Here is a 15,864-nt window from a genome sequence, read left to right as displayed (position 1 = left end):
AAAATGCTCCACATCAACACACATGCCTCAACGTGTACGGTCGAGATGTGCCGAGAGGGTTGAGGTTTTAATAAAAAAAAAAGGAGTGTGGATATCAATTTCCATTTTTTATTAGTATTGATTGGTAATTATTTTGTCTTAAACCCTTGATTCCGGGGACTCAAAGATGCCTTTGAAGCTGGTGAAAATCATCTCCCCCACTTTAATATGTCTCATATGAAACGATGAATATGATACATTCCCTTGATTTGATAATAGCACCCTTCATTATGTTGACTTTATTTGATGCATATTATATGATCCAAACCATTCATTTGTTGGGTCCTAAGTTAAATAGGATGTGATCCAAAAATCATCTCCATCGCATGATCCTAAACCATTCATCTGTAAAGGGTTTGTAATGTATCATGCCTAAAAGGATCGGAGGGTTAGGATCATTTTACGGGGATATATTTCCAGGCACTTCGTATTTAAGTTGGGGCCCAGCAAATGGATGGTTTGGATCATCCACCGTGTGGGTCCAACTGGACGTGTTTTAACCCAAAAAAAAAAAAAACACGTGCAAGGATGGGCGGACATCAGATAAAAATTCACCATTTATATGCCATACATTATATCTATAATCGATTGTTCAACCAGTGTTTCAAAACACGAATTCAGATAAGAACTCAAGCCACAGTAAGAAAGAATCAATTCGTATGAGTGATGTGTCGTGTGACTCATGTTTTCATTCACTTGGGGTGAGTCAAAAGGGGGAAATTATATGATGAAGGGCCTTATGAACAAGTAAAGGTGGTACGATAAAGTACCTCCATCAAGCTGCTGTTGGATCAAATATCAAGGATGGGATGATGCGTACTTGCTTATACGGCCCTTCATCATATAATTTCTCATCAAAAGGAGGTTTAATTGGCTTGGTATGGCAAAACTCATACTCTGACGAGAACCTGGCCACTCAGAGAGTCACGAGTATGAGTTTATGATTCATGGGGTCCGTTTTTCATCAACTCGGGTGAGTCAAATTGGTATGGCCATTTTCATCTGATGATGAAGTTTAAAGATGATTTTAAAATGTTATACAACAGAGAATCTGAAGCCGACCCTAACTAGTTTGGGATAAAGGCTTAGTTGAGTTGAAGTGGAGGAGATAACAATACAAGATAAGAGACAAACCTACTATCCTAGGAAAGAAGAACTTAGAAAGTGGATAGACAATCTTAAACACATTTTTATAATTTTTGCCTACTTTCTAAGTTATCTTTCCTAGGAAAGTAATGCAACCTAACAGGCCACAAGGGTTAGGTAACCCAATTGAAGTATTGAAATGCCAAATGTAAAAAAATAAGGATTTACTACGAAAAACTATACTAAAAGGGCGTCTTTGGAAGCCATTGACCATGTCATTTCTAAAATTCTTGGAAGCCCCTCTCCAAGCTTTTAGTTTCTCTCCCAAAACTTTGAGATCATGAAATGTTGTTAAGCTATGGATGATCTACTGGAAGTTTATCAACACCACAACCATTGGAATTATTATAGATGTCCGATTCAGATAATGAGCAAAGAAGATTGAAGTTCAAATAGATTTGGCCAATTATCTTTAAGAATTGCTCACCATTAAGGCTCCGGGCTCCCTTTCTTACAACATAAAACAAATTTTACGTCCTTTATTACGTCGAAAGAAATGAAGCCTATGGGTAAATTTGGATGTAAACCCAAATTACAACTTGAGAACAATTTGGGTCTTTTCAGATTGCAATCAGAATTTAAGATTTGAAAGATCAAATGCAATTTACTTGGCAAGGTTTCAACTTCAAATGCAAGTGCTACATGAATTATAAATGAAACTTCTCTCTTGCGCATTACCAGTTTGTTTGGGAATCATGAACAAAACATGCAAACTTCTGAGTAGGAAAAACTTTTAGATTTCAGTGAAGGTCAAATCACTTGAAAGGGAAGTAATGTAAACACCAGGAGGAAAACACTCTTGGTATGGTTGTTGTCAATATTTTTCTTCACATTTACCTGTAATTGTTTCTAATTATCAGCACTTTTTCAGAAAAGTTTCTTCATTTTCAAACTAAAAATGACAGGCTAAATGTAGTAAAATATCACTATAAAATAAAACAGAACAAGGCTTCATTGGAACTCACTGCTAAACTGAAATTTAACTATGGCCTTATGAGCAGATTGGCGATTTAAACATCGCACATTGATCCCACTTAAGGGTTGTTAATGGAAGCTCAAATCCACTTGATGCAAAGAAATCACATCAAAGCAATGAGATTACATGGAGGGTAAAGAAAATTTAGAATCATCACTCACCAACTACTATACATTTTTTGTTTTGCTGCCTACTTGCATTCTTCAACAAAAAGACCAAGCCCATCACTAATCTCTGTCCGCCAGGCGAACCAAGTGCGAGATCACATCTTGAAGGCACGAAATGTGACTCGAGAACTCTTCCTGCAGTTCATTGGAGTCATCTTGCTGTTGTTTCCACCAAGTAAGACCATCTCCAATAGCCTTCAAACCACTCTGAAGCAAACCCATTCCTTCATTAATTCCATCTGGAACCTTCCTCTTCTTCATCACTTGCTCCTCATCATCAATTTCCATAATTTGAGGTCCGGGAACCTCTGATTCGACATTTAAGTCGTTGCTAAATGTTCTCTTTAGTTCGAGTCCATCCTTTCTAAGAAGACCAAGTTGCTCTTTGCATGGATGAACAACTAGGGCTGCCTCTTTCTCGAGAAATGCCTTCAACTCCGACATAAACCTCTCCTCACTGGTCTCACTCCCCGTCTCTTTATCAAAAGACAGAGCTGCATCGGGTGGTACAAATCTCCATAGCTGGTTACACGAAGTACGAGCAGCAAAATATCCAAAAGAATTGAGCACTAAATGAACAAATGCCCAATGCCGCTCTCTAAGCAACATATGATATAACTCCCATACTGCTGAGCTTATTTTGCTTCCTTCACCTTCTGCTATGTCCATGTGACTAAGACCTGCCATAAAGGAAGCCAGAGCTGGTTTACACTGATACAACCAAATATCTGAGGCGAAGGGACCCGCCACAAATAAGGTATGAAGTTCCAGGATGAGTTCTTCCATATGGTCATTAGCATATAGATGCTTTATGTTAGAGATGATCTCTAACACTTGACTAAGAAGTTTACTACACTGATCCTTGTGTGAAGTGTTTGAAGCATTTTTGTATTCATGAATAACAGCAACTGTGAATTTCAGGGCGCCTGAGATACTCTTCTCGTCAAGATTGAAATTGTTGATCTGGCTGCAAGACAAACAATTATTATAACACTTATCCAAAAGACTCAATACCCATATAAGAATTGATCTGCTAGTGTTTTGTTTGTAATGGAAACAACTACTTACGGGCAGAGTAACAAGGATGCCAAGGCATGCACAGGGAGTCCGACAGAACTGCGAGATCTTGATGAACCGTCCACTACAAGTATTTCACCAGTATTCTCTATGAAAGCACAAAATGCAGTAAGGATTCTTTGATTAGAAATTTTTCTCAGGTTATCTGATAATAAATTGAGTGGGAAGCCTTCCATGAGCAAGGCATTATACATGATGGCTGACGAGTGAGATCTATCATCACTGAGAATTGAACTGTAAACTCGATCTATGGTGGATTCTGTAGCATATGAAAGAATAATGCTTATTGACCTTGCCATCTTCCTCAAAGAAAAACAGCGCAAAAGTGCTGATTCCGACAATGGCATCATCTTGAATAATGAGCACAGTCTATCAATAATGTCATTCGCCATCTCTATTTCAGAATGACGCACCAGAAAACACAAAAGTTCCGTAACAATCTCAGAGCAAAGAAAGTGAGGATGAAAAAAATTAGTGAGTAGAAAAGACTCCACCTCATCCCAAGCTAGAGTTGCAGTGGCCACAACCATGAAGGTTTTCAGCGCATGTAAAACATAAGAAAACATGGGATTCCAAGATAACTCGGGTGTCGGTCCGGAACTAGACAACACGGGAACATGCAAAACAAGTATGGATGAATAGACTTCTTCATCGATCAAAAAATCAAAAAGACATCCTAGCTTTGTAGAGATCCCAAGGACCACCTCTTCTCTGAGATCTGGAGAGCTCTTGAGGAGATCCAAAAACAAGACAACCTGGCCAAGAAGTAATTTCCTTGTTCTGGGCAGAGCTTCACAGTTTACTCTAAATATTTCACCCAAGGAAGCCGTTGGATTTGGGACAGTACTAATAATTTCCTCTCTGTGCATAGAATTTGAAAGGCTTTCATCTGAGAACAACCAGTCTAAGATCTGTAACTTGGAATCATGTTTCACTTCAGCTGAATTTAGTAAGGTAAGAAGGAGTAGAAAAGATGTTGGCTCCAAAAACTCTGCCAACGATTCACTTGCAGCTTTGAGATGAGTTTCTTTGCTCAGTGAAATTCCAAAAGCCGAGATCATCAAGACACATAGGCTTATCTCCTTGTATACTCCCAAGGCTTGGCTTGGATATTGCGAGCAGATCCGAACGGCATTAATCAAGTAAAATTTTATTGGAAGGAATGACCTTTTAGCCTCAACTATTGTCAGAGTTTCCTTGGATGCCGAAGACCATAGTTCAGCTGTGCATCTCAGAGACTCAGTGGCGAGTGAAATTAGAGTCTGAATAACATCTCCTATATTTATCTTATCAGCTAAAGCTCCCTTGCCAAGTTGCAACAATGTAACCACACCTTTCCATGATATGTTAAGGATTGTTACCAGATTCCCTCCGCCAGAGGCCGCGAGGATACCCAATTCATACAGATTTTCTATTGTACATGTCACTATGTTAATAATGTGAGTCACATTATCCACCCTTTGATTGTTCATTGAGTTTTCATCTTCATCAGTATTCACCACATAGGAGTCCCACTTTATGGCTTGGGAATACACTCTGCATAGTTTTATAGCAGCATCCAGGACAACTTGTGCCATCTTTAATACTTCTGAAGCAATTGAATGAATTCTCTGTTTGAGAATAGAAATCTTAAAGTGGATAGTGAACGAGGAAGCATGCCACATATTTTCTTTGGATAAATAATGGAATGACAGAGTAAACCATCGCAACAAGATATATGGTAGAACATAAGAAGAATTACATCCCCATTGGACACGGGGATTCCAATATATCTAAAACACAATAAAAAAAAGAAAAAGAAATCCTGCTACACTGAAAATAAAACGAGTGAGGAAAATAATCAACAATCATGACCCATTTACAAAAGGTTAGAAAAAATTACAAGATTGATAATGGAAAAAGCATGTGGCACTGAGAATATCAGATTTGGACAGGTTAACTTAATAGATTACAAGAGGGAAATGTTATCAGCACAACTGTATTTTGATGAGGGCACTCCTCACTTTATTAAAAGTACGGTATGGCCCACACCATAGGATGATCCAAACCGTCCATTAGATGGGCCACAGCCTAAATAGGGTGTGGCCTATAAATCACTTCCATAGGTTGATCCCAACCCTCTGATCTATAGAGGGTTAGGATCAACCCTCTAACATTCAGATCGGAGGGTTAGGTCAACCAATGGAAATGATTTTTGGGGCACAACCTATTTAAGCTGTGGCCCATCTAATGGACGGCTTGGATCATCCTGTGGTGCGGTCCATACCGTACATTTAATAAAGTGAGGAGTGCCCTCATCAAAATACAGTTGTGCTGATAACATTTTCCTTACAAGAGACAGTGAATCATGGAAGGGGATGATGTCATATATGATCATTATTTATGAATATACCTCGAGTCCATAATGCTTTCATATATATATATATATATATATATATATGAGAACATAAAGTATGTGCAGCTGCACAAATAAGCTATATGTGCATGGGTAAAATCAGCCCTATTGGTTCATTTTTTGGGGGATCCAAAGCATTCATTAGTGTCTGTCCATTTTCCCCTCCAACTTTGATTGGGTTAGGATGATCCTATAGGGCTGATTTTTGGTACACACCCTATCCATGGAAGGGCCTTCCAAATTAATTCTTTGGATCCCCCAAAAAATGTGCAACCCCCCCCCCCTCTGGATCCAATGCACAGATAGCTTATCTGTGCAGCTACACATACTTTATTCTCTCTCTCTCTCTTTCTCTCTCTCTCTCTCTCTCTCTCTCTCTCTCTCTCTCTATATATATATATATATATATATATATATATATATATATATATATAGTGTTCCTGAGCTATAGCTCGGATAAGCTTATCTAAGCTATAGCTCAAAAACACACGTGGCCCCACATTGTTTGGGGGATCCAAAGCATTCATTTGGAAGGTCCTTCCACGCATAGGGTGTGTACCAAAAATCAGCCCTGTATGATCATCCTAACCCAATCAAAGGTGGAGGGGAAAATGGACAAACAATGTGTGTCCATGTTTCTTCCCATTTTTTCCCTCCACAAATGGCAGGGTTAGGATGATTTTTGGTACTCACCCTATCCGTGGAAGGGCCTTCCAAATGAAAGCTTTGGATACCCAAAAATCATATATATATATATATATATATATATATATATATAGAGAGAGAGAGAGAGAGAGAGAGAGAGAGAGAAAGAGAGAGAGAGGAAAGTGTTCCTAAGCTATAGCTCAAAAACACATGTGGCCCCACATTTTTTAGGGATCCAAAGCATTCATTTGGAAGGCCCTTCCATGGATAGGGTGTGTACCAAAAATCAGCCCTATAGGATCATCCTAACCCTGCCATCTGTTGGGGGGGAAAATGGGCAGAAACATGGACACACAGTGTCTGTCCATTTTCCACTCCACCTTTGATTGGGTTAGGATGATCCTATAGGGCTGATTTTTGGTACACACCCTATCCATGGAAGGCCTTCCAAATGAATGCTTTGGATCCCCCAAAAAATGTGGGGCCACGTGTTTTTGAGCTAGAGCTCAGATAAGCTTATTTGAGCTCTAGCTCAGGAACAGTTTCCTCATATATATATATATATATATCAGAAGAGAAAAGGAGAGAATTATTTGAATTTCTCCCAAAATTCTATGAGAATTACACATCACTTTTTTTTACTTTTTTTTAACAAAGGTACCCATTCAACCCGCATATTTTCAATCCTACGCCCTCCCTTATGCTTTTTAACAAAGGCACTCATTAAAGCCACATAATTTCAATCCTACACCCCTCCTTTATGCTTTTGTAATAAAAAAGTGGACAAAGTCAACATAGTGATGTTTTTTCTATGCAAAATTACGGATTGGGTACATATGTTACATAATACTACGAATTTTTGTAAACATATTACATAATACTATGGATTCAAGACACCTTTCAAAATACTGACGAACCCGATTATTCTTTAATACAGAACGTGTTCATTTAGTACATAATACTACGGATTTCGGCCACCTTTCAAAATATTCCGGGTCCCACTCGAATGCATGGGTTTGGCTATAGATGGTGCGTGAGACCCACCTGTCAAAGCATGAGTGTGAAATACTCCACCGCATCAAATGGGAAAGTGATTAACCATTTATATTTTTCTCGCCCCGTGCATCGCACGTTCCCTTTCAAAATATTGACGAATTCCGAGCACCTTAAGAGGAACAACATATTATGGAAACCTCTATCGATTGGAGGGCTAGGATCAGCCTATGGAAATAATTTTACGGGCAGAACCTATTTCTGTTATGTTCCATCACATGGACATTTTGGATCAACCGATGATGTGGTCCGTACAGTTCTTTGTCGGCCCGTGCATCGCACAAGGTTTTTTACTAGTATATATATATATATATATGAGGAAAGTGTTCTTGAGCTAGAGCTCAGATAAGCTTATCTGAGCTCTAGCTCAAAAACACATGTGGCCCCTGACTAATTATACAAGTGCTCAGATGCCAATTGTCACTGAACTAATATCTCTGAGCTCTAGCCCCATAGGCTTGGCTCGGTACTGAACTAATATCCCTGACTAATTATACAGGTGCTCAGATGCCAATTGTCATTCATAACTTCTTAAAAAAAATACAGTTGATTCTTTGGCAGCGAGAAATGTTATCCTTAATCCAGACTAGTATTTATGTCTTCTGCTTTTTTCTATGGATAAACAGTTTGTGGTTTCTTTCATTTATAATGTATTAAATATAAATAAAATTTTGAGAGTATTATGAGCCCTTGTTCATTTAACAATCCAACCAAGTAAACATGAGCGACCATGATAAAATCATAAAGTATTTAGCGTGAAGAAATAAGAATGAAAGCCGCTAATATATTGGTCTTGAACTCTCCATGTAACCTGTGCAGCATGGTTTTCTATTTAGCATCACCCTCATTGGTTTCCAAATTCAAACCTAATGATTCGTTGGGTATAAACTTTTAATGCATGCCTTACATAAAAGACTCAACATTGAATTGGAACCAATTTCCGGCATGCAAGTACCAGTACCTTGATTTCTGAAATCGAAGCCTTTGTAAGATTTAACTGTTCCAAAATGAAATTCTCAACATTGAGCATTAACACCTTTTCCCCAAAATTAGGCGATCTTGTCAAAGCTGAAAAGGTTGCATATGAGAAGCTTAATGAATCCAAAACCAACTGCAAAATTGAATTCAAGCATTAGCAAAAGTGGAAAGATAACAGTGGAAAAAACCAGCACCTTTAAAGCAATTGATGATTTAGCGGACTTGAGCCATGAGAGTATATTAGAATCAAGTTGCAAGCACCAATGGATTTCAGGTATTGATTAAATCTTTCAGATATATGCTATAAACCAATTATACTCTACAAAATGAATCTATTTCTACAAAGCCACAAATTTTGTATGGACTAGAAAAACTTCAAATACATAATAACCACAATTTTTTAAAATAATATGTTCATCAAGAAAACAAGTTAAGAAATATAGTTTGGAGGGTACTCTAGTGTTGGGCTTCTCTGTATCCTCTTTTTTTTTTTCCCATCATTTCCTTTGGTAATGCTCCTTTAAACCACCTCGGTCTTGGGGCTTTCTTTGATTTAATAAAGATTTGCCAGTAAAAAAAGAGTTTTAAGTTTAACTAAATAGGACCCTTTCCACTTTCAAAACACTTCCCTTCCAGAAAAATGCCCTAGACCTTTTCAACCCACTTTCTAACTGGACAACACTTCTAAAAAATTCCTAAAACAAATTAGGATCCACGGAGAAAAATATATGAGCTTTCTAAAAGGAAACATTAACCCACATCTCTTCTTAGAATAACTTTTCTACCATAAATTGCTTTTATTTTGTTTTTTGAGAAATAAATTGTTTATAACTATGAGCAACTTGTAATTCAACCTTCCTACTTCAGCTTAGACCTCGAAGAAATAGAAAGTTTAAAAGCTTCCAAGAATCACATCTATTGCCAACATAAAACTCTCTAGAACTCTAAAAACTACTGCAAATATTCAAAAAAATTACCAAAATTCATGAAATTTTGTTCTTCAAAGGTCAGTCTTCTCCATTTTTTGGCTTGAAGAAACTATGAATTTGCATTTCATCAACTTGTAAATTCGCATTACAATAGCTTGCAAATACATACAGTGGTTCATGGTGTTGGGACCCAAGAAATGCCAATTGGCAATGACCATGAAGATTGAATGAAATGTCACATACCTGACAAAAGAGGTTTGAATGCTTTTCGTCTTGAGACTCATCAATTGATGTAACTGTCATCTGGAGATGCTTCACACACCATATGCTTGCCTAACAAATGGTATTCAAGGTATTATAAGATGAGTTTGCTGAATGAGTTTACAAAAGTAATAGAAACAGCCAGTTACCATAGGTATGAAGAAATATAAAAAAATATATCTGAGGTCAAAGAGCTGAAAATACCTTTGTTCCAAGGATGAGAAATTGGCTTAGGCAGTTGGAAATGTCCAATTCTAATAATTTTGCAGCTACATGCAAAATAGATTTGTTTAACATGCATTGGGATATACCCGAGCACGTATAATCCTCCCAAAATACCCACCCAGGTGTTAAGGCAAGAAACAAGCATAAGATAGATGGCCGCAAGATAGCACATTAGTGGCATTATTCTCCATGAATGTAGGGGTCTTGTACATCAAGATGTGAGGTTTCAAGCATAAAAAATTCATGTCAATAAGAGTAACACATTCAAAAACAACAATCTAAGCATTTTCTCTTTCCAGAATTTAAGGGTTTGTGAGATCAATCTGAATGCCTGATATGAGAAAAAAGAAACCGATGAAGTGCTAACATATGTCATGTAGTAACAGACTAACAGCTCAATAATAGCTAGGCATAGAATCTATAAATTAGTTAAAGGATTAACTTGAAAAGCATTCCTCATTTCTCTAAATGCTTGCTAAAAAAACATAAGCCCAAAGAAAAAGTATATGCTCCTTTAGAACTGTACTTGAGACAAAAAGCAGTGCATAATAAAAGGCATAGATAAGTTTCTAAAAGGTAGATTAGAACAGCGTATCTGTCACTAATACACCCCAAAACACAAGTTTGTAGGACTTTCATCACAACACTCAAGTAATAACCATGTTCCCGTGAGGGAAGACTGACCAAATAAAAAACAGTTAAAATAGTTACATGGGTCAAAAAACAGTTAAAATGGAGAATTGGAGTTTATTATATTATTATAAAAATTAGATGAAAGCACCCTTCTTTTCATCCCTTGGCGCTTTCTTTTCTTTAGGTCACATTCAGATACATCATACATGTAACCTTGGAAGACTACCAGCATCAACATACGACATATCAATTTCAGCCAAGAGATGCTTGCAAGGTCAATCTGGGGCAAACAACGGAGAATAACCACCCGTATATGACGTTGGAGTGTTACAGACTTAATTATGTGCCACGCTTTAAGCACAAATGAGAGAAACAAACAACAACAAATGGAACTAACGAAAGGTCAACGAAGTTTCTGTGGACAGTTAGAGGATGCATTCGACAAATGGTGTATCTACATACCATTCTACAGTACAAACTGTATAAAAAGCGTGGTGGATACTGTGAGGGATTCAGCAAGAGGAGGCAAGTCAGACTTCTCAGATAGGTCTGAATCTCCAAGTTGGTTAATAATTGAAATACGACTTTCAATAACCTATAAGAAAGAAATGTTCAAGTTCTTCACATCCAAACAGTGCAAGATCCATCATCATTAAAATAAAAAAAATTGCAAAACCCATGATTTGAATAAGGAGAAACAAGAATAAACGTCTTGAATAAATTCTACGAAATTATAAAATGAAAGAAAGATGATCAGCAAGATTATATGTGAAAACAATTGCATGCTTATCATGGATAATGTTATGAAGAACCAAAGTACAGATAAACAGAGACACAAAGATTTTAACAGGAACTTCCATTGTAGTCAGGGTGATTCTTAGAATACAATCATATTCATGAACGTATATTGTTTCCAGTAGATCTATCTCTACTGTTCAGATATTGTTATTTACTGTTGAAATTTAGTCTGTCGAGTTAAAAGGGATATGAAATCTTTTGTTTCTGATAAACGAATTCCTTATGCTTTCCTGAGAAAAGAGTATTGTATCACAAAGATATTTTTCAACAAAAAAAATATTGTATCACAAAGATCAATAACATAACTTTCTAGATCCAGTCTACTTTTCATAAACCTTTAAAATCTCATATGCAGTCAGGAATTTCCCCAAGATGAAACTGGGTTGACTCAGATGAGTCAATGATTGAGCTGAGCAGTGAGTTTTCCATTGACTTGAGCGAGTCGAAAATGTTTTTGATTGACTTGACAGGGCAAAAGCAAACCCACGCGAAAGGTTTGATTTTTCAATCTTTTCAAGTGAGGATGAGGAAGTTAATCGAGAGTTACATTTTTCACCAAGTTTAGATATGAATTCCTCGTACTCAATTTCGAAAGATGACAATTCCACAAGTACTGAGGACGAGTTATATGCTCAACTTAGAATGGGAAGAAGAGAGAGGAAACAATATGATGAACATCGCTGAAATGACCAGAAATTCTGTCGAGGACAAAGAGATGGAAGCTCTTGCCTTATTCAGTATGGTTGAAATTAGAAAAGCATTGAAAGAGCGGAAGTCACGATCAAAGTCTAGGATGGAAAGGGAGCATAAAAGACTAAGTAATACAGTAAACTAAGAGTAAAAAAATAGCAGGAGGGGGAATAAGGGAGTCTCTAATGAAAGCTGATGATGATAATGATGATCATGACATGAAATTTAGATTGGAACTAGTTCTATGATTAGAGCAGTTGAAACATAGAAGTTTCTACGAAAGTTAGAAATATCATATCTTCAAGAGAAATGCATGCACTGTGGGGACCTGGAAATTTTGATTGGATTTCACTACCGACCACAGGCAGATCAGGGGATATGATTATCATCCGGTATGCAGATCTTATGATTAGGGAGGACAGCAGGGAAGATAGGCTTTTGCTTTCGGTCTGACTCAAAAATGTGCAGGATGGTTTTGATGGAAGCAATCTTCAGTATATGGTCCAAATGATCAACAGATACATTCTGATTTTTGGGTGGAATTTGAGAACTCTGAAAAATAGAGCAGCAGTCCTTGGTGCATGTGTGTGGGGATGTGAAATGTGATAAGATTCTGTCCTGGGATGAAATTAGTTGTAGGCAACTTTTTAAAGCTCGTTGGCTCAAAGGAGACAGGTTTTAGGGATCTGATCAAGGAAGGGTGAAATTTGGGAAGGTTTTAGACTGGCAAATAGACTTCAATATGCTGAAGGAAAAAAAAATCAAAGAATGGAATGTTTCTTTCTTCGGATCCATAAAAAAAGTGGAGATTGTAGCAAAGCTCAAAGTTATGGATGAGAGGCTTAAAGAGTGCAAGTTGATGGAAGTCGTATTGATATTCGATTTGACTTGTGTGCGAAATATGATAAGATTCTGTCTTGTTATGAAATAAGTTGGGGGCAACTTTCCAAAGTTCTTTCGCTCAAAGGAGACAAACATTTCTTATGACCTCGACCAGACACCATAGGAGCTCCATCAAATTTATCTTGATGAATGGCCAGATGATAGAGGATGAGGCTAAGATTGATGAGCTGATTATAAGCTTCTACAAAAGATTGTACCAAAGTGAAGGTGGTGGGAACCCCAAGTTACAGGATATCTCATTCAGAAGAATATCCCTAGAGGAGCAGGTCTTATTAGAGAGAAGCTTTAAAGAAGAGGAAGCCAAAAGGGTGATTTTCTCAAATGGAACTTGGACTTCTCCAGGGGTTATGGGATCTTATAAAAGATGACTTGATGAAGTTGCTTTCTGAATTTCAATGGAGGGTAAGCTTAATAGAAGTCTTAATGCTACTTTTCTTTCCCTGATTCCTAGAATTGAGGAGACTACATAGGTGAAAGAATTTAGATATAGTAGTTTCATAAACAACATTTATAAGATAACAGCTAAGAAATTAGCAGATCACCTAAGGAGAGTGACAAGCTAAAACTCAAACCCTAAATTCTCCAGCCTGGAAAAAAAAAATCTCTTCCCGTCATTTCTAAACGATAAATCGATCTTGATCAAAACAAGTAGCTCAATAATCTACCGAAATCTTATTAGGTATTTGATTTGATCATGCCAAAAGTAAAAAACAAAGAAATATTGTTCTGGGAACTCTAGGGCATGGAATCGTAGCAACTAGCTGCAATAAATTACCTAAAACCCATGATCTCTGGGGAAAAAAAAAGGCATTTCTTTAACAGAGATAGAGATAATAAAAGGAGAAGAGATTTGTGTGAAAAGAAAGCTTGCCTTTGAAGCTTTAATGGCTTCCAATAAGCTCTGCACTTCGCTTCTCCCTCTTTCTCCCTCCATCACTCTCTCGACCTCGGTTTCCCGCCCTCCCAAGAATCTGCTATATATATGCTGCTGAAATATGGCAATGATAAACTCGCACACCCTGTAGGATAATTCGCACCCTTTGACGTTAAAAAGCGTTAAAGTCTCTCACATATCCTCGTTGAAGCCTCCCACAGGGAATGAATTATCCTTCAAGGGGTGCGAATTTATCATTGTCCCTGAATAATGAATTTTGAGAAAAAAAAATCTAAATACCGAAATTAGCCCCAACTTCTATCTTAAATACCCAAAATAGCGAGGGCATCTGAAAGGGCGCAGTTTGGGTGACTGTTGATGTGTCGATGACCATGATGTTGGTGGGCCAGGAACGATTGGGATCTTCAAGATGGAATTCGGCCACGATGCAGAAGTACACATTTTTAGTCTCTCTGTTGGTTGTGAACACAATTGGACTGTGATGATTTTGATTCTTATTGTTAGGGTTCTGATGGGGTCCGAACTCTGCAATCAATTGGTTGTTGACACGTGGCCCTCACAGGGACCACTGCAAAGCCAACACCTGTCCCTGCTAGGTATGACACCTAGACCAATCAGGGACTTCCACCTGCCCCTCCTAGGTATGAGACCTGGTCCATACAGGGGCCACCACCTGTCCTGGACAGGTGGCTCAGAACCACTATAAATAGCCTTCACTTGTGCTAAGGTGAGAGATCTGAGATCAAAACCCTAAGCTTTTTGCTCTGACATTGCTCTGCACTCCTGCTCATACTGACTTGAGTGTCGAAGCGCCCGTCCGGAGCACCACTCCGGGTTGGTCTTCTGACCCTTTGTATTCTTGTCTGTGCCCTTGTGCAGCGCAGGACTCCATTAGCTCTTCAGCTGTGGCTTGCCAGATCAGCCCTACCATAACCTGTTACCAATTTTAGACCTAACAGGTTCCACGCAAAAGCAAATAGTCCCGCATCGGTAAAGTGACGAGGATGGGGCTGTGTTATAAGGGAATGGGCACCCTCCCTCTAACTGCTAGCTTTTAGGAGTGAGTTCTACCCGGTTAAATTCCCCACACTTATGTTACAAAAAAATGCGTACGGATTTCGGATTATACTAATAAAACTAATGCAATAACCCACATGTAATTAAACTAAACTACAAGTGAAGTTTTAGCCCAAGTAGGTTGGCTTTGTTATCTAATGGACCATTGGGTGGAGTCATGAGTGAAACATAAATTGTTTTAAGTAGTATACTGGTACACAGTATGCCTAAAAAACATTGAGCTAAATTAAAAGTACATCCCTGAAGCCTTGAGGTTTCCAAAATAGTAAGGGAAAAGGATCTGATATTATAGAAATTAGGTTTTATACTGAAACATACATTTAAGAGAAGTGTGTTTTTGCCATTTTTTTATTCAATTGCTGCTTGTAGATTTAGGAGTTGGGGTGGGAGGGTTTGTATACTCCTTCTATGAAATTTATTGTATCTCCTTAAGCATCCTTAAGTTTGTTAAGTTCCTAGAATATTTTCTGGTCAGCCTTGACTTCACATTTGAGCTGAGGTAACTGGATAAGGCCGATTCTTCAGTGGAAATGTCTCAGAGTTGCACATTGTGCCTTTTTGTGCGCGCGCGTAGAGAAATTATACATAGATTCGGTATTGGAGCATTGTGGACTTTTTACATTTATAACATTTTGTTTCTTTCCCATCTTAGGCATACCGCATACTTGTAATTAGTAAAGTTTGAGCCTTTTCTGTATACCTCCTTCTAATATTTTCTTGTGTTGCAGTGAAGCTTTTCTGTTTCCTGGTATAATCTTTCAAGAAAAAACTATATAAATTATGGGGAAACTGTTCGTGAGCTTGAGCTCATATAAGCTTATATGAGCTAGAGTGCCCAAACACATGGGTCCCACATTTTTTTGCGGTGATCCGAACTATTCATTTGCAAGGCCCCATCATAGATAGGGTGTGTACCAAAAATCAGGTCCATTGGATCACCCTAACCCCTTCAAAAGTGGAGGGCAAAAATGGGCAAA

The 15,864-nt window shown here is 37.9% G+C and overlaps 1 protein-coding gene across 2 annotated transcripts; it reads right to left on the bottom strand.

Moving 5' to 3' along the window:
• Nucleotides 1-2,084: 2,084 nt before the first annotated feature.
• LOC143890200 (holliday junction resolvase) lies at nt 2,085-14,001 on the bottom strand. 2 transcript variants are annotated; one of them, XM_077394783.1, is made up of 7 exons: nt 13,787-14,001; nt 11,027-11,119; nt 9,871-10,005; nt 9,649-9,738; nt 8,460-8,609; nt 3,397-5,015; nt 2,085-3,295 (listed from the first exon to the last, which is right to left on the bottom strand). In XM_077394783.1, the coding sequence occupies exons 1-7, from the start codon at nt 13,847-13,849 to the stop codon at nt 2,389-2,391; spliced, it is 3,057 nt and encodes a 1,018-aa protein (XP_077250898.1). In that variant the 5' UTR covers nt 13,850-14,001; the 3' UTR covers nt 2,085-2,388. The 2 variants fall into 2 exon arrangements, with proteins under 2 accessions (XP_077250898.1, XP_077250899.1); XM_077394784.1 differs by lacking the exons at nt 9,649-9,738; nt 9,871-10,005; nt 11,027-11,119; nt 13,787-14,001 and having other exon boundaries at nt 3,397-4,993; nt 8,460-8,583.
• Between the last annotated feature and the right edge of the window lie 1,863 nt (nt 14,002-15,864).

This window comes from Tasmannia lanceolata, unplaced genomic scaffold, assembly GCF_043159265.1.
Source record: "Tasmannia lanceolata isolate RefF3 unplaced genomic scaffold, GAP_Taslan_0.1 ptg000013l, whole genome shotgun sequence".
In the NCBI taxonomy this organism is placed as follows: domain Eukaryota; kingdom Viridiplantae; phylum Streptophyta; class Magnoliopsida; order Canellales; family Winteraceae; genus Tasmannia; species Tasmannia lanceolata.
The sequence above is the reverse complement of the archived record's forward strand: the minus strand, read 5'-3'. Positions and strand labels throughout refer to the sequence as shown.

Bases quoted from the DNA above. Each gene is read 5' to 3' on its own strand.
- LOC143890200 (XM_077394783.1), bottom strand. From the start codon at position 13,849: ATGGAGGGAGAAAGAGGGAGAAGCGAAGTGCAGAGCTTATTGGAAGCC. The intron at 8,610-9,648 runs GTATGTGACATT...TCAATTTTGCAG, and splicing joins ATTCAAACCTCTTTTGTCAG to TTGGTTTTGGATTCATTAAG. The intron at 5,016-8,459 runs GTACTGGTACTT...ATTCTCAAACAG, and splicing joins CTTCGATTTCAGAAATCAAG to AGAATTCATTCAATTGCTTC.